At 38.3% G+C, this 19,592-nt stretch overlaps 1 protein-coding gene across 1 annotated transcript in view; it reads left to right on the forward strand.

Moving 5' to 3' along the window:
* The window catches only part of PIK3C3 (phosphatidylinositol 3-kinase catalytic subunit type 3), a 79,008-nt gene that overhangs the window by 23,076 nt on the left and 36,340 nt on the right, over nt 1-19,592 (forward strand). The window contains exons 7-11 of the mRNA XM_079783958.1: nt 3,747-3,818; nt 7,573-7,677; nt 8,308-8,400; nt 15,833-16,018; nt 18,763-18,917. Coding sequence (XP_079640084.1) covers nt 3,747-3,818; nt 7,573-7,677; nt 8,308-8,400; nt 15,833-16,018; nt 18,763-18,917 — 611 coding nt within the window. The remainder of the gene's footprint in view (nt 1-3,746; nt 3,819-7,572; nt 7,678-8,307; nt 8,401-15,832; nt 16,019-18,762; nt 18,918-19,592) is intronic.

Raw genomic sequence — 19,592 nt, forward strand, 5'->3', positions numbered from 1 at the left:
TCTGCATTTATTTATATGTAAAATAAATGCAGAATTAAGAAAATAATGTTATCGGTAGGCTGAGTGATAACATGCAATTCTGGATTTTCTCTTCTCTGCTCATTATGTGAAAGAAAGTGGTGTGTGGTAAAGTGGTGTGTAGTTTGACATGTAGCCTTTAGAAAATATCTGTGTCTTAAATGCTTGTTGAAGGGTCTTCATTTAAGTACCACAGAAATAACTGTATGCATAGTTCAAAACAACATAAACCAGATATCTGCAATCATTGTAGAAATACTAAGACAAGTGCTTACATCAGTATGAATAAGGACAGCCTTTTAATACGTGGCATAATAAAAAAATATTTTCTCTAGCATATAACTAAGCTTATATGCAGTATATTTGTTCATTAGAAGCAGCAATTTTAAATCACATTTTAACTTTAGTGTGTTAAAGCTATCACAAGTGATTTAAAATGTATTTATAACTATAATTTATTATTTGAAGGATGTATTTATAATGGAGGTATAGGGTTTGTATAGTTAATTTATGAGCACTTTTCTGGTATTTTTCAAGTTAATATTTATATTTTTCCCCTTGAACTTATATCCTTTCTTTTTAGTAAAAGATTAGGAAACATTAACTTGTTTCATATTTTTATTTTATAAACTAGAGGCCTGATGCATGCAATTCGTGCACTGGGCGGGGGGTGGGGAGGGGGCAGCCTGGCCTGTGCCCTCTCACAGTGCAGGAGCCCCGGGATCAATGGCCCCAAAGAGGTAGGCCCCGCCCACCCATCCGGGGCTCCTGGATGGATTGCCCCAAAGAGGTAGGCTGGAGCCGCGGGTCCCCTGGCCTCGCCATGCAGAGCCACGGGGCCCACCTCCTTGCAGCGCACGCACGCAGCATCAAGCCCCTGCCCACCCGTGTACACACGCAGCCCCACCCACCCGCGTGCGTCCGCTATGCACGCAGGTTCCTGGTGATCGCTCGTTAGGGCATGAGGGCGTCACAGCATGAAGGCATCACGACCACATAGGCTTTTATTAATAGGATGATATTTCTTGGGGTGGGGTGGGAAAAGGAGATAAAAGATAGACTAACATTGTTTATTAATTCATTAGAAAAATGATCTTATAAAAAGAAAGGGAAATGTAGGTGAATGAAATTTTGTCACCAATATATTTTAATAAAATTACATTTTATACTTTATGCCATATGTAATTTCATTAAAAGTATTATCCTCTGCCATATGGAGTTTATATTGCAAAATCATACTGATGGAGGTGATAATTTAGAACATTAGAGATGTGAAGGATCTTTTGAAAGACTGTTTTGATAATAGATGAAATAACAGAACAGAAATTAGAAGAATTTCAGGTATTTTTGAAAAGGTTCTTGACCCCTTTCTACTGCCTCTTGAAAAATTGTCCATAAATTAATGCCTGTGTACCCATCCTGTCATATTTCCACTTAGTGTAAAGATTGCTGGGCCAGTGTATTGAATCTAATGGAAATAGACTTTCTTGTCACCTGTCTTTTGTGACAGATAGCCTTAGTGAAGATTACTTGTCACAGTTGGGCTGATAAATGTGTTTTCTGGAGTTGTGACTAAGAACCAGCCTGTTAAACAATGGCTGTGGGAATTCGTGGTTTCTCTAAGACTCAATTACTGGACTAAAGTAAAGTCACAGTACTTCCCCTCTTTCAGTCTCCTGATTTTGTTGCACATATCTAAAGTTGAAATTATAGGAGCATTTGGAAATTGACAGAAAAATTTGATGTTGGGTATACAATTGTGAGGAAATGAATTTTGACTTTAATTAGTTTAGTCTTTTCCAGTTCTTATGCAGTGACATTTTATTATCCTACTAGAAGCCCGGTGCATGAAATTCATGCACGGCAGGGGGTTGTCCCTCAGCCCAGCCTGTACCCTCTCCAATCTGGGACTCCTGGAGGGATGTCCGACTGCCCGTTTAGGCCCGATCCTGGTTTGATCGGGCCTAAACGGGCAGTCGGACATCCCTCTCACAATCCAGGACTGCTGGCTCCCAACTGCTTGCCTACCTGCCTTCCTGATTGCCCCTAACCGCTTCTGCCTGCCAGCCTGATCACCCCCTAACCACTCTGCTGCCAGCCTGGTTGATTCTTAACTGCTCCCCTGCCAGCCTGTTTGCCCCCAACTTCCCTCCTCTGCCAGCCTGGTCACACCTAACTGCCCTCTCCTGCAGGGTTGATCACCTCCAACTGCCCTCCCTTGCAGGCCTGGTCCCTCACAACTGCCCTCCCTTGCAGGCCGGGTGCCTCCCAACTGCCCTCTCCTTCTGGCCATCTTGTAGTGGCCATCTTGTGTCCACATGGGGGCAGGATCTTTGACCACATGGGGCAGCTATATTATGTGTTGCAGTGATGATCAATCTGTATATTACTCTTTTATTAGATAGGATAGAGGCCTGGTACAGGGGTGGGGGCCAGCTGGTTTGCCCTGAAGGGTGTCACAGATAAGGGTGGGGGTTCCCTTGGGGTGTGGGGCGGCCTGAGCGAGGGGCCTGTGGTGGTTTGCAGGCCGACCATGCCCCCTGGCAACCCAAGGGGAGGCCCTGTTATCTGGAATTTATTTTCCTTCTACAATTGAAACTTTGTAGCCTGGAGCAGAGCCAAGCCTGGGGCTCCGGCAGCCATTTCTGTGGCAGTTAATTCACCTTCTACAATTGAAACTTTGTAGCCTTAAGCGGGTGAGCCCGGCCAGGGTGTGCGGAAAGCTTTGCTTCCCCTGTTGCCGCCAGCAACCCTGGCCTGCTCTCTCAAGCTCTATTCTGCCGCCATTTGTTTGAATTTGTTTACCTTCTATAATTGAAACTTTGTAGCTTGAGTGGAGGCTTAGGCCTGCAACGGCTATGGACAGCTTGGCTTGCTCTGTTACCTGGGAAACCTTTCTCTCTGTGGCTGTAGCCATCTTGGATTGGGGTTAATTTGCATACTCGCCCTGATTGGCTGGTGGGCGTGGCTTGGCTGGTGGGTGTGGGTTATGTAGCGGAGTGATGGTTAATTTGCATATTACCATTTTATTAGAGAGGATATTACCTTTCTTGCCTGAATTGGATCAAAATAAAAGCCAACATTTTTCAAAAAATGATAATACCAACAAAATAAGATAGCTTTATTTCTTAAGAATTGATGGACTGATTCTCGTTATTCAGGTTTGCATTGTGTTGAGTAGCTATCCCTCTGAGAAGCCATGCTGCTGAGTCTCTTGCTGTGTATAAATTTGAGTAACATTAACCCCACACTTATAATTCTACTTCTGAGTGGAACTCAATTGTGATAATTTGAAGTTGCCAATATCTAGTTAGTAGTTTTTGCAAGTGAAGTAACTCATCCATTATATCGTATTTTAATTAGCTCTGTGATTTCTTATTCTAAGTTTGACAATTTGAACATCTTTTTCATGTTCTGTCATTATAAACAGAGTTTTTAAAAAAAAACAAAAATCATCTGATTTCTAGACCTCATATCTCTAAAAAAAACTATATTACAAATTTTTATTGTAATATTTTATTTTTCTTGAAATATTTTATCAGCAACAAAAGGTAAAAATATAATATATTTTAAAATGTAGTTGAAAGAAGATTAATTTTTGAAAGGAAGGATGTTCATTAAATAGAATTAAAGTACATTGAAGTGTACATTATCATGTATTGTTTTTTACCATTTGGTTAAATTTTATTTACCTTCTTATTTTGGAAATTTACAACATTGTAATCCAGGATGGTGATGAGTCATCTCCAATTTTAACAAGCTTTGAGATTGTGAAAGTTCCTGACCCTCAGATGTCTATGGTAAGTTATTATCCAATTTCTTTTGAAAATGCTCCAATCCAGAGTGATTATGACTTAGATGGACATCATACACTTCTTTTTAAAAAGTATATAAGTACCTCAGTTACCTAAAAGTGATTTATAAATCCACTTCAGCTATCTGGAATCAAGTTCAGATGGAATTTTTATCAGAAACCTTAACACATAAAAATAAGGTCAGGATAGTGTAGTGTTGGGAAGCCATATTATTTAGATTATGTAGTCATGCAGTGAGGACTTGGGGAAACAGGTACAGGCACACCTTGGAGGTACTGCCCGTTTGGGTCCACGTTACCACAATTAACCATTTGTATGCCATAGCGTCTATAGACACAAGAGGTGGACCTTTTTTAATTAAATTCAAAATATCGTGCCAGTTAGCTGGGTAAGCGGATATCCCAATAAAGCAAGTTTCGGGAATTTTTTGTTCCCGATCTCTGCTAGCTTTAAACATTTCTTCTGCAGCTTTCTCACTTCTTTCAGCCTTCATAAAATTGAAGAGAGTTGGGGTCTTGCTCTGGATTAGACTTTGGTTTAATGGAATGTTGTGGCTGGTTTGATCTTCTGTCCAGACCACAAACTCTTCATATCAGCAGTAAAGCTGTTTTCACTTTCTTGCCATTTGTGTGTTCACTGTAGACCCCTTTTAATATTTTTTAAGAACTTTCTATTTGAATTCACAACTTAGCTAATTGGTGCAAGATGCTTAGCTTTTGGCCCATTTTAGCTTTCAGCATGCCTTCCTCACTAAGCGTAAGCATTTCTAGCTTTTGATTTAAAGTGAGAGAAGCCATTGTAGGGTTACTAATTGACCTGATTTCAATCTTATGTGTTGGAATAGGGTGGCCTGAGGAAAGAGAGAGAGATAGGGAACAGCTGCTCCGTGGAGCAGTCAGAACACATACAACATTTATCAATTAAGTTTACTGTCTTATATGGGTGAGTTTGTAGTATCCCAAAACAATTATAATAGTAGCATCAGAGATCACTGATCCCAAATATAATAAAAATGAGAAAATGTGAAATATTGCAAGAATTACCAAATGTAACACAGAGATACAAAGTGGGCAAATGCCATTGGAAAATGGAGCCTATGGACTTGTTTGATTCAGGTTTGCTACAAACCTTCAATTTGTAAACACACAACACACACACACACACACACACACACACACACACACAACAGCAACCCTTTAATATCTGTGAAGTTCAATAAAGTGAAGCGTAATAGAACAAGACATGCTTGTATTTGAAAGATTGTCATCATCCAGAAGGGGAATTGGTTTATACCAGGATGTAAAAGCATCAATGATTGAAATTTTTAGGGAGACTGGGTTGGTTGCAAAATATGGAGGATCATTGTAGCTCTTAGAACTATTCAATTTGAGTCATGATGTCTTGGATGATTTTGAGATACCTCCCTATTGCATTTTTGAAATCTCTTTTTAATGGATACAAAGAGTAAATCCCTCTTTTGCAGCAGAACTTTAATTAGATGACTTTATATTTAGAAAGTTCCAGCCAAAAAAATCCTTTTATCAGCTTAATAGATATGATAGTCATACTTAAAATGCATCTACATCACTTTGAACCATTTTATTCTTATTTTATGAATTTCTCATTAGATTAGCTACCTTCCTAGTCAGACCAAAGTAGATTAAAGGTAGCATATTGGAAAATGAAAACATGAGGTAAATATAGGTCATTGAATCGGGAAGTAGTAGCTGATGACCTAACATCAGAGGAAGAGATGGGGTAAAAAGAGTATAAAAGATTCGAAAAGAAAGGTCACTGGGGAATCTTTTAGAAACAAACACCCTAAATACCTTCACAGAGCCTATGCATAATGTAATAAAATTGAGTTAATATATCTAAATTTGACCCTGAGTTTTCATTATAAAATCAAATTATATTTCACATTATGGATATTTGAAGCACACAAATAGATGTACTCTGTGGGTACCTTCAAAATGGCCAAGAGTAAACAAGTTTTGTCATATTGGGATCATAGGTATTACTTTTGTGTAACTCCTATCAAAATGTCAGGTCAATGAGATGTCTGTATATTTAGTGTGTTCTTTTCTAAAGAAAATGCCCATCAGCAGTTATAGCTTTAATACTATGGATGATGTATTTTTTTAAAAAAGGAACTAGAGCCCCTGTTAAAAAAAATTTAGTTTTAAATGAAACAATCACAAAAGAAAAGTTAAAAAAAGCAAACTACTCTTCTCACGCCCCTGTGCTCTAAAAAACTCAGTTCAGTTTGTAGCTAGCATTGCTTACTAGAGAAATATATTTTAATAAAGTAACTTTGAGTGTCACTTAGCTGGTATACCAGGTATCAGACAATAAAACAGACTGTAAAACTATAATTACAAGTACGGTACTAGCACATATACTGTATATGTACAGATAGACTGGTGGAACCGAATACAAAAATATATTCAAATAAATATGGAAATTAGTACATGGTAAAAGTGGCATGTCATCACTAAAGCATAGTGCTGGGGAACTGATTAGCCATTTGGAAAAGGTTAAATTAAACCCATTCCTCCCCCAGATCATAAGGAAAATCTTCAAATGAATCAGGGATTTAAATGTTAAAAAATGAAACTTTATTGGTATTGTACTCTCAGTGTAGGGAAAAACTTTGTAATGATGACTTAAAACCCAGAGGCAGGAAAAGAAATGATTGATAAATTTGACTATATTAAAAAATTGACTGCATGGCAAAAACACCAAAACAAAGACTATTGATAAATTGGGAGAAACTGTGACATACATCTCAGACAAAGGGGTGGATATCTAATACATAAAGAAGTCTTAAATACTGAAGAACAAAGGACCAAAAGCCAATTGAAAATTAGCAAAAGGACATGAATAGATAATTTACACATGCCAAAATAAATGCAATAAAAAGTCTCTTAACCAAGACAGTGTTTTAAAACATGATTTTGGCCCTGGCGGGTGTGGTTTAGTGGTTAGAGTGTTGGCCAGCACACTGAAGGGTATTGGGTTCAATTCCTGGTCAAGGGCATACACCTGGGTTGCAGGTTCATTCCTGACCCTCGTTGGGGCATGCGTGCGGGACAACCAATCCATGTGTCTCTCTCACATTGATGTTTCTTTCTCTCTGTCTCACTTTTCCTCCTTCACTTCCACACTCTCTAAAAATCAATGGAAAAAATATCTTCAGGTTAGGATTAACCACAATTTTTAAAAATAAAATGAAACATGATTTTGGCCATAGGTAAAATAGTTAACACCAAATATGTACATTTAATTATTATAGTCACTGTCTCTGCCCTCAAGCTACTATTGGAAGTAAAACTGCTGAGGTGATAGTCCTACAGTGTATCACAAGGTATTAGTAGCTCATAGGAAGAGGGGAAGCTTTAGTCTGGGTTGCGAGGGAAGATCTTAGAAGGTGGTATTTGCATGGAGAGAGAACATAAAAACCTTGAATACCTGGAGAATAGGGATAGATGTTTTAAGAAGCTGGAGCGCCATGTGCATATCTATTAGGGCAATAGTGTAGCATAAAGCATGTTTAGTTTTATTAGCTCAAAATGGCGATATATTTTTAAAACACATAGGAGACTAAAGTTGTAACCAAAATAAAATAGTATTATAAAATGGTCTTAAGTAACTATTAACTTTTCTATTTCTAACTGGTATTGAAACTTCCTTTTGGTGAAGTTTACATCAATGATAAATATTTTAAAATAATTAATAGGAGAACTTGGTTGAGAGCAAACACCACAAGCTTGCCCGGAGTTTAAGAAGCGGACCTTCTGACCATGATCTCAAGCCTAATGCTGCCACAAGAGACCAACTAAACGTAAGAATTTATAAAGTATTAATATAAAAATAATTACATGGATATGTTGGTTATAATTGATATGATACCACTTCACTTTATGAAGGTTAATGAACCCAAAGTAATTTCAAATTTCGGTAGTTTTTTTTTATTATTTTGGGGCTTTCAGTAAATATATCCGTCCTGGAGATAGAGCTACAAATAGCATATACTTTCACACAATAGCACTCTTACAACTGGCCCTACGGCCCTAAGCTGCATTGCCCAAGAGAGGCCTTGGTGTGCACACAGGCATGGTTGTGCATGTTGACTGGATAAGAGAAAGATTTGTTGTTTGGATTTTTCCTGTTTAAGGGAGAGGCTTTCGTTATTTTGTTTGGTTTGGTTTGGTTTCATTAAATTAGGTCTGTAGTTATATACTTTATATGGAGTATGATTTTTTTCATCTTTTTCTCCCCTTTAGTAATATCTTTTTTGGACTGATAAGAACAGTAAATTTAAGTCTTACTTGGCTGCATGCACATTCTCCATGCTTCCACAGTAGTTCTATAATAGAAATATTTAAGTAAATGAAAAATTTTAAATGAAATGGAAATACAGAGGAAGAATATATTTGATAAAAGTCGTTCTTTTTTTTTTTCTTTGTTGTAGATTATTGTGAGTTATCCACCAACCAAGCAACTCACATATGAAGAACAAGATCTTGTTTGGAAGTTTAGATATTATCTTACTAACCAAGAAAAAGTAAGTTTCTTGAATGTTTTCATGTATCAAATGTATCTACAATGTTTGTTGCTAATGAACGAGGTGAGGCATAACTTGCCATGGAAATACAGAGTTCTTGTCAAATTTATTAAAACGTTGCAGAACAATATATGTGATAATCAATTTTTTAAAAAAATTATAGAGGTAGACACACAAAGACACATGTACCCATTTGTTGATGCGTAGATAGCGACTGAATGGGTTAGGTCAGAGGCATGAGTTTGGTTTCTGGTGCTGCAACTTAGTAGATAAGATGAGGCAATTTACTTTGGAAGCTTGGTTTTCTCATTTTTAATGATGAAATGCTCCTTAGCAGGTGAGATAATACAGGTGAATAACCTGTCCGAGTACCTGGTAAATAGTAGGTACAGAATAAATGTTGAGTTGCCTCTTTTCTTCTCACTTCTTTGAGCCTGGATTGGCTAGCAAAATATTTAAGTCACTAAAGGACTGTAGAATTCTGGAAGACTAATGGCTAGAGAGAGTATGAGAAATGTAATTTGAAATGTATAAATTGAGTTGGTAGAGTGACAGCCAGCTTGGAGTGCAGGATAGAGGCTGGGTCAGAACTAGACATTTGCTTTCCATAATGAAGCCATGGAGCAGATAAAGTCTCTGGGGAGAGGGAATTATGATGAAGTCAGCACTAGACCTACACCTGCAGACTTGGTTTTGACTCTCAGTATTGCCACTAATAAGCTTTTTACTGCAGGCAGATTATTTCACCTACCTAAGCTTTAATTTCCTCAGATATAATATGATTGATTAAATGACAGTGAACTTTAAGTCTCTTCCACTTCTTAAAATAGTCTGCAATTTCTTACAACATTGGTTCAAAGACTCTTAAAATATGATAATAGTAGCCAGTATCTATTAAACAGCCTTTTAACTCAAGTATCTTTTATGCCCCATAACAACCCCACAATTTAGGTATTAGTATTAATGATAATATGTTTTTATTGATTTCAGAGAGGCAGGGAGAGAGAAAGAGAGGAATAGAAATGTCAGTGATGAGAGAGAATCATTGATCAGCTGCCTCCTACATGCCCCCTACTGGGGATCAAGTCTGAAACCTGGGCATGTGCCCTGACCAGGAATCAAACTATGACCTCTTGGTTCAGGGTTCAATGCTCAACCACTGAGCCTCACTGGCTGGGCCAATTTAGATATTATTACTGTTCGACGGGTGAGGAAACTTGAATCTTAGATTAAGGAACCTGTGCAACGCAAAGATTTTCAATGCTGCTTCTTGATGTGCTCATATTTATGAGTTAGAATAGAAAGTCATCAGTGAAGACAAAATAGAGGATTGTAGAGATTCTAGTTTGTAGCATCATGCACATGCCTCAGCAGAAATGATGAAATGCATTGGGGCAGAACAGAGAAACAAAAGGAAAATTAATATCTGTCAGAAAGCTGTTCTATAATTCTGTAAGAATGAATAAATCCTCCTATATAATAAAAGGCTAATATGCAAATTGTCCCCTTGGGAGTTCGCTCTCTTGCTATGAGGTGCGCTGACCACCAGAGGGTGGCGAGGAACATGGCGGGCAACCAGTGGCAGCAGCAGGGCACTGAGGGAGTGAGGGAAGGAGGAGGTGGGGAGGCCGGGAGGCGGGGAACCTGATTAGCCCTGATCTCCAGCCAGGCCTAAGGACCCTACCCATGCACAAATTTCGTGCACCGGACCTCTAGTATGTTTTATATCTCATGAGATGGTCTTTAACTGCTTTAACTTGTTTTCCGAAACAATTGTATTTTCTTAATTTCAAAATAAAGATAAAAATCCAGCTGCAATTCATCTTAACTCTTCAGCTTTGAATCTTTATCTTTTATTGAGGCCTTTGGAAATTCTTTGTAGTTGAGTCATCTTCATTCTCTTTATATCCATAACAAGAATGAGAGAAGAATTTTTAAATTACTCTAGCTTTGAGTGTTACTCTCTTCATCACCACAAGAAAGAAAATATTTCTCAATAGAATCACAGGTTTCTTATTTTGTGTTTTATAAAAATAAATTGAGTTAGGATATGATACTCTGTTAAATGAAGAATAATGTTGGTCACAGAAATTGTATTTTGAATGCAGCAGTCTTGTCTAAAATACACAATAAGATATTGAATTAAACTGTTAGAATGTATAGGCTCAAGAAGCATAGAATAGATTTACAGAGCAGAACTGCCTCAGATAGAAAGGCTCGCAAGAAAAATAGTTTGTTTAAAAAGTAGTCACTTCCCACTGAAATTCAATTACTTCTAGATATGTGCAAAAGAAATAAAATGCTCAAGTGATATAAAGTGTATGACAAGTTTCATTTAACCAGTTGATTTTAAGTTTTCGAAGAGTGGGTGATGAAACTTCAATTCTCAGGACATATTATAGGATTCTTATGATCACTAGGCCAAGTGGACGATATTTTCCAATGTTTGGGAAGCACTTTTCAATATATTGGCCTTGAAGTGACCAGAGAACACATTCACACAGACACATTTGTATCTTTGTAATAATTTAAAATGGGTTTTGTAGGAAACAGATACTCCTGTACCCTTGTCCCTTAATTTATCTACACAAAGAAGGTCGATTTCCCAGGAACAGTGCTTTAGGTTATTTGGCATTTGGTCCCTGAGGCTAAAACGATTTTCTGGAGGAGATAGCAGTGCCCAGAAAACAAATTGGTGGAAGTTTGTTCTTACAAAGTTATACTTATTTTTTGTTGTTAAATTTGGTCTTTCTACCTATTTTTGTCTATGTGACCTTCAGGGCTTGCTGGAACACAGTCTTCAGTACTGCCAATGAAAGCCATCTAGCCTAGACTTGATGTTGCACTTAGAAAGTTTATAGCAACTTGTCCAACAAAACCAGTTAAATTTATGAAGTATTTTAAAATCTGTGGTCCATAGCATTTAAGAAGTGATTCATTTTAATGGAACCCAAAATGTGAATATTGTAACTTTTCAAAACTAGCTTTTTTCCTGGTAAACATCCTTTCTTCTTATAAAAATGTTAATTTAAAAAAATGACTGTTATGTGTACTTAATACCTTTCAGTTATGTTTGGGGGAAATGCAGTAGGAAGAGTCATGTATGGTAAAGGTAATGGTGATACACTGAATGTTCTGAAGGTAGCTACTGAGACAGTGACATTGGCACTGTCAGGACACAATCATATTTTTGCATCCTGACAAGAAGTTGGTGGCAAACCCTGGTGGGAATTCATTCAGTTCAAGAAGCACTTGTTATCAACTCTTGGCCTAATATTATTAAAAAGTGCATACTTTCGATATCATTTCTTAGTATTCATATAAACTAAAACTGTTTCAGGGAAAGAACATCTATAATTCTATAATAATAAAAGCGTAATATGCTAATTAGACTGGACAGCCGAATGACCTTCTGGACAAAGCCACAGGGGCCGAGGCAGAGGCAGTTAGGGGCAAACAGGCAGGCAGGCAAGCAGTTAGGGGCGATCAGGCAGGCAGGCGAGCAGTTAGGAGCGATCAGGCAAGCAGGCGAGTGGTTAGGGGCGATCAGGCAGGCAGGCAGAGTGGTTAGGGGTGATCAGGCAGGCAGGCAGAGTGGTTAGGGACGATCAGCCATCAAGCAGGCAGGCAAGCCATTAGGAGCCAGCGGTCCCAGATTGCGAGAGGAATGTCTGACTGCCGATTTAGTCCCGATCCCTGTGGGTATCAGACAGTCGGACATCCCCCGAGGGGTCCTGGATTGTGAGAGGATGCAGGCCGGGCTGAGGGGACACACACACACACACACACACACACACACACACACGTGCATGAATTTCGTGCACCGGTCTTCTAGTTTAAATATAATCAAAATGGAGAAGTATGTGATAGTAATTGATCAAGGGTTATTCTCTTAGCAAACGTTTAGGTAATTACTGTAACAGAAATGTGGAGTAGAGCAAGGTCAGTGTGCTGTGATATGAAGGAGGTTTCACAGAGCAAAGACTGGTCTTTAAATTTGAGTATGCTTTCATGGTATTTTTTATTTGGTGATCGTCTTCATGGGGATGAAAAGCATGAGTAAGGCAGTGTTAGGCTTAGAGACAACGCCTCTTATGAAATAGGAAAGGTGGAGTCGGCTTGTGATGAGCCTCCAGTTCTGTGCTTGGGACTTGGATTTCACTGGCAATAGGAAACCACGAAAGCATGTGTCTTAACAAGTGATGTTTTAAGGAAGACTAACCAGGGTAGATGGGAGCAGAGCTGAGAATGAAAAAAAGGCATAAAGAAGACTCAGGGTACTGATTTTGAGAGCTAAGTTGGAGGACAGTGAAGAAGAGAATGTATAAAATGACTTGGAGACTGCTCCCAGGACTTCGGCCTCAGTGCCTGGACAAAGGAAATGTGGCCAGTGGAATGAGCAGGGTGAGGAGATACTTTCATTTTTTAATGTTTAGAATTGAATTTATTAGAAAAACAACTGTGATACTGCTATATAACAAGGAATATACATTTGGTCTTTAGTTCCTGGCATAATTTTTAAAACCCAGGAATTCCTGAGTGGTAGTGATAGGAGGAAACATGTTTATAATGAGTGCTTTTCAACTACACCTGAGTTTATGCTAATGAGATGGCTCCTGGAGGCTGGGGTTGGTTGCCAGAGGAACCAACCTTGTGATTAGAGGGTTAGAACTTTCAGCCCCGCCCCCTGATCTCTGGGAGAGGGCCTGGGGATTGAGAGGGGCCAGTGATTTAATAAATCATGCCTATGTAATGGAACCTTCATAAGCACCTATAGTGATGGGATTATAGAGCTTCTGGGTTGGTGAACAGGAGAGTGGCACCAGAGACTATATGGGGACAGGAGCTCTTGAGCTTGGGACTCCTCCGGACCTTGCCCAATGTACCTCTTCATCTGGTTATTCATTTGTATCCTTTATAATATACCAGCAGTAGTAAGTAAAGTATTTCTCTGAGTTCTGTGAGCCAGTTAGGCAAATTATTGAACTGGAGGAACGTATTCAGAAATCTGGGCAACCTGGGGATCCAAAGTTGGCGTCTGAAATGGGAATTAATCATGTGAGACTGGCCCCAGGTGTTAATGTCACAATTGAATTAAGTTGTAGAATGCCCAGTTGGTGTCCTCAGAAAATAAGGGAGTTGAATGGTATAAAAAACTCACATGTTTGGTATCAGGATTGTCTTGAGTAGAGGAATAGGTTTTCCTTTAGCAACAAAGTAGAAATTTCCAATAACTGAGTTGGTAGGAGTTAAAATTAGAAATATATATGATAAGTATTGTATTTTCAGCTATAAAGTGATTGTGCTTATGATTGTAAGAATAGGCAGTACCAGTGAGGTGATTCTAAGATCAAAGGGAGTTTAACAAAAATATTTATTGCTATTAATATAAAACATAGTAATAAGTGTGATAATGTTAACATTTGATGTTTGACTCAACATCAGAAATGGATTAAAATATTGGATAATAAAATATTAACATTTATCAAGTATTTATTATGTATTAGCTATTGTCCTAAACATTTTTATTCAATAACTTATTTAATTTTAACTACAACCTAATGAAATAGGTCACTTAGAAGTTAAATAATGTGCTCCAAATGACTCAGCTAATAATTGATGGAGCCAAGAGTTGGGATTTGACCCCAAACACACTGGTTCTCAAGCTTATGTGTGCACTCCAGGGATCACATTACGTTTGAATCCTGTACTTTTACAGAGATCAATAAAGCATCTTTAAGAATTTAAGATGAAGTATCATCATTATTATTGCTGTCTTCAGAGTCTTATGCTTTCTATCTTTATCATTTCTCTTCTTGTTTCCTTCATTCTACTACCTCCTTGTTTATATTTGTAACATTTAACGTTATAAAGTTGAGAAAATCTTTGTACAGTGCCTTATATATCTTGGCAGTAGTGTATGCTATAAATCTTACTAATAAGTCTACAAATCTGAAAATGTGGGAGTTAGACTGTTTCAGTTATTGAGTTGAGTATATAGGCATGCTGCAAGATTTGCTTATAATAAGCACATAGCCGCATGTTTCTATTAAGGTTGCTGATGTAAGATGAAATGGAAAACCTTTTGCAGTAGTTATTTAAGAAGTATTGCTTTGTTTCCACATTCAACCTAGACATACATTTGAGAAGTGAAAAATAATTGCATGGATGGTTCCTAGGGCAGTGTGTGTTCTTGTTGGAAGAGGAAACACTGTACTAAACTGTGTGCAGGAGGTGCAGGAGAAATAGATAGCTATCCTTGGGGAATGCAGACTCCAGTTGCAGAAATAAGAAAGCCCTCAAAAGTATTTGGCAGTTAGAAGAGCATCATTTAAATGAAGGTAGTAGAATTGAGGCAGCTACTGAAGGAAGGGCTGAAAGTTGCCAAAAACTTCGTGGAAAGTTGAATTTTTGACAGGTAAGCACCTTTCTTTAAAGAGCATCTATTATGTATGCAACCATGAGTGACATGCTCCAAGGTAATTTACTTAACCTGACAGTCTGGTGAAAACTTCAGTATGCTACCGATCTAAAGTAGTGAGGTTTCAGAAAGCTACTAAAAACAGCTGAATCATAGAATATTTGCTACTGCTTCTGTGTTTATCTATTTTTATACTTGTTTCTGTGGAGTGTTTGTGTCTGTGAAGAGATATATAACATAATCATTTATTTGAATCCTTATGTATATGAGTATCTAAGAAACCCAATGACTCTAGAGAAATGTTCAAGGTGAGTTAGTGGTGAGGAGTCTACCCTTCTTTGGCTTCAGAATTTCTCATTCATTGTCTATTTTATGTCACATGTAAATGTTGTAAAATGGTCAGGTCATCACAGAAGCATTTGAGAGTTCATGAGACATGCCTCAACTTTGTCTTGAGGCCTCTAGTGTTTTAAAATAACAAAGCATGCCCGGCTGGTGTGACTCAGTGCTTGAGCATTGACCCAGGAACCAAAAGGTCTCCAGTCCGATTCTTGGTCAGGGCATATGCCTGGGTTGTGGTTCAATCCCCAGTGGGGGCTGTGCAGGAGGCAGCCAATCAATGACTTCCTCTCTCATAAACGTTTCTATCTCTCTATCATTCTCCCTTCCTCTCTCTCTCTAAAAATCAATTATACACACACACACACACACACACAATTAAAAATAAAATAACAAAACATAGTGAAGAAAAGTAGAAGAAAACTGAAAAAATTCATAGTGCTCTGAAAGTAGTTTGATCTGTGAAGTTAGAGGGAACATGCTTTTGTATTTTCCTGCCCTGCATTGTGTTTCTAGGGTGAAATCTATGACTGTTCAGTGTTCACAGGAGTCTGTCACTGACTCTGCCACTCTTCCATCAGGACCAAGGGGAACCTGCTTCATAACCCTTGACCTTCCCTGCCCCAGGTCATAGGCTGCTGGTTCTAATTTAAACATCTTTTCTGATTTTAGGCTTTGACAAAATTCTTGAAATGTGTTAATTGGGATCTACCTCAGGAGGCCAAGCAGGCATTGGAACTGCTGGGGAAATGGAAGCCCATGGACGTGGAGGATTCCCTGGAGCTACTGTCCTCCCATTACACCAACCCCACAGTGAGGCGCTACGCTGTGGCCCGGCTGCGCCAGGCAGATGATGAGGTACATCAGTATTCATTATTCCTCTTTGGGTACATGTTAAACTAGAGCCTGATCCTAGGCTCTGAGTAAGTGTGTGTGTGTGTGTGTGTGTGTGTTAGAGAAAGGAGGGGTAGGGAGATTTTTTTAGGGGAGAAGAGGATATACTGGGTATGTTTTCAGAAGTAAAATTAAAATATTCCTCCAGGGACTCCTCTGTGAAATGAAAATTTACTTCCTGATCTGTTTCATGATAGGACAATCTCTCCCAGGACACTCACCTGGCAGCAGAGCTTGCTTCTCTCTGTCTGGAAAGAGGAATTCTAATGAAAAATGGTTTAATGCAGCACCAGCTAGGGAATAATTCAGATCCCCTCTATTAGTCAGTATACAACAAGCCCCATTTAATTGTAGCCTTGCAAAGCCCTTGGGGCCTCTAAAACAGAGGTGCATGGTCATCTTATTCTCCTTCAAACTCCTTTAAACTTTCCATTGCTGACAGTTGTGTGTATGTATAGACTTTCTGAAGGTTGTTTTGAATCCTCTGGAAAGCAAAGCCTGCAAACTTGATGCTGGCTGTTTTCATATCTCAGGCCCCAAGGGATGGAGGAACAGTCTGTGTTGACACAAAGTATTGCTGCATCTTGAATTTTAATAATTCCTAATAAGGTAGACTAATCCAGCAATATTTTTTACTTATGAATTTTTATAGGGTGAATGTGCTCTCAAACATAATCTAATAGTCTATGCCAGCCTGCAGTGCTTTTGGGATATGGAATAACTGCTCAAACCTCAGTATGTATCTAGGAATGCTGATCCCATAGAACATTATCAAAGATCTTTATTAAGCACAATTAAATCATTTTGAATTTGTAGTGGTATCTGAATTTCAAGAAGCAAAACTCAGCCTTTATTAAGGTCGATATTTATATGTGTGTATTTAATTATTGTAAAGTTTAAACACTAAAATAAATAGAATAGTAAGTGCTCGCATTTAAAATACCCATCTTTAACAAATGCCAACTCATAGCCAATCTTATTTCATCTATAACACCTCTTACTCTCTCCTCCCTGTTCCCTCCCATTCACTACCTTCCCTGAGGAAAATCTCAGATATTGCATAATTTTATCAGAACAGGATGTTATTCACTCTCCTATTAAAGAGCAGTTCTTAGCATTGTGATTTGGCATATTATCTTCTCCTTCTAATTGTCTTTACTGTATTGCAAGTAAAAAAAATTATTACATATTTATTTGAAATGTCAAAATACTTATTTTTAAATTCATTAGAAATTTCACTCAAGTCATTAATTCTTTATGTTTGACATGAATCATAGAGTTTAGATAAAGGTCTCTATGGTGTAGTCAACACAATCTCTCAGTGTGAGTTCATAATGTAAATAGAAAAATTGTAAATCATTATTTCTGATTGTCTAGCTTTGGTTCCCTCAATAGAGGCTAAGTGTTTGTGTCTGGAGTTATCAGTGTTCATGAAGATACTGAGCTCTTTCTAGACCATTTATAATTTTTGTTATGAGGTAGAGAATAATAGAAACATTATTACATGCATTCTAAACTGCAAACTATGGTTCAATGATTAATTTTTAGGGTGGGGTTTTTTTTGAAATTTCAAAAATATAGCATAAATACTATGGTGGTTAAGTTAGCTCATGGTTTCCCTTTCTCTGACCTTACTTCAGTACTGAATTATATATACTCAGCTAAAAAAACTATTAATTCATTAGATGTACTAGTACCGTGGTCTGCAAACTGCGGCTCACAAGCCACATGCGGCTCTTTGGCCCCTTGAGTGTGGCTCTTCCACAAAATACCATGGCCTGGGCGAGTCTATTTTGAAGAAGTGGCGTTAGAAGAAGTTTAAGTTTAAAAAATTTGGCTCTCAAAAGAAATTTCAATCGTTGTACTGTTGATATTTGGCTCTGTTGACTAACGAGTTTTCCGACCACTGTACTAGTATATTAAGATCTGAATTTTGTCTTTTCTCTGACTCTATATACCTATATGCACTGAGTGGCCAGATTATTATGATCTCTGAATGCATAATAATCTGGCCACTCAGTGTATATCCTATATAATAAAAGGCTGATATGCAAATTGTCCCCTCGACCAGGAGTTCAACCAGCAGGCAGGCCAGCCAACCGCCCATGTCCCCTCCCCTTGGCCAGGCTGGCCGGACCCCACCCATGCACGAATTCATGCACCAGGCCTCTAACATATATATATGTATATATACACTGAGTGGCCGGATTATTATGCATTCAGAGATCATAATAATCCGGCCACTCAGTGTATATGTCTTTGGGAACACTACACTCTGTATTATTCTCACCTCAGTTTCCTTTCCAAAAAAAGAGTGCTAATAGTTGCTTATGTCACTTGATAGTTATGAGAAAAAATTATGTGGGGCAAATTTGTTTGTTTTTGGTGTTTGCTTTTCTTTTTGGATACTACTTTAAACAAGGCATTTACTGGCCACTTACTCTGTGCCAGGCACTATTCTGTGACTTTCTTCTATTAATTGATTTAATCCTCAGACCTCATTCCTAAGGCTTGTATGATCTGTCCGTCTATAGATGAAGACCCAGTGAAACACCACAAGGTTAGGTATCCTAGTGATCTGACAAAGGAAACACAGCTGATAAGGAGTAGAAAAAGTGAATTGTTAGCATAATATTTAGGAATAAGTTATGTCTATAACCATACTGCATTTGTTTTTTTTAATATTATCTCATTTCTTTATTTTCCAGGATTTATTGATGTACCTATTACAGCTGGTCCAGGCTCTCAAATATGAAAATTTTGATGATATAAAGAATGGATTAGAACCTACCAAGAAGGATGGTCAGGGTTCAGTGTCAGAAAGTACATCAAATTCTGGAATAAATTCTGCAGAAATAGATAGGTATGGTTATCCAGGGAGGACTGGTTTCCACATTGGAGAGTTTCTCTCCTTTTCTAACTGTCTTCTTTCCATTTTCCCTGCGTGTAGAAAATCCTAGTTGGTAATAAGTTTGAAGTTTTACCAATGAATATGGCAAGTGCACTCACAGTTTTTGCAGGCTATGGAGTCAAACTACCTAAGTTAAAATCTTGACTCTGTCACTTACTAGTGTGTACATTGTGTAAGTTGCATATTCTGTGTGGCCCCAGTTTCTCATCTTAAAAGCAGGGATATAGCAATAGTAACTGATCTTTAAGAGTTGTTGAAACATTGGATGAGTTAATACAAATAAAGCATTTAGAAAAGTGTCTGACACACAATGCTCAGTAAGTATTAGATGCTATTTACTGTTCATGCAAATAAATGACAGGGCATGTTAGTGGGCTCAAGTATTTTATTGTAAAACTAGAGGCCCGGTGCACGAAATTCGTGCATGGAGGGAGGTTGTCCCTCAGCCCAACCTGTACCCTCTCCAATCTGGGACCCCTCGAGGGATGTCTGACTGCCCTCTCACAGTACAGGACTGCTGGCTCCCAACTGCTTGCCTGCCTGCCTTCCTGATTGCCCCTAACCGCTTTTGCCTGCCAGCCTGATCACCCCCTAACCACTCTGCTGCCAGCCTGTTTGCCCCCAACT

This window comes from Cnephaeus nilssonii (assembly GCF_951640355.1).
Source record: "Cnephaeus nilssonii genome assembly, chromosome: 11".
Lineage (NCBI taxonomy): Eukaryota > Metazoa > Chordata > Mammalia > Chiroptera > Vespertilionidae > Cnephaeus > Cnephaeus nilssonii.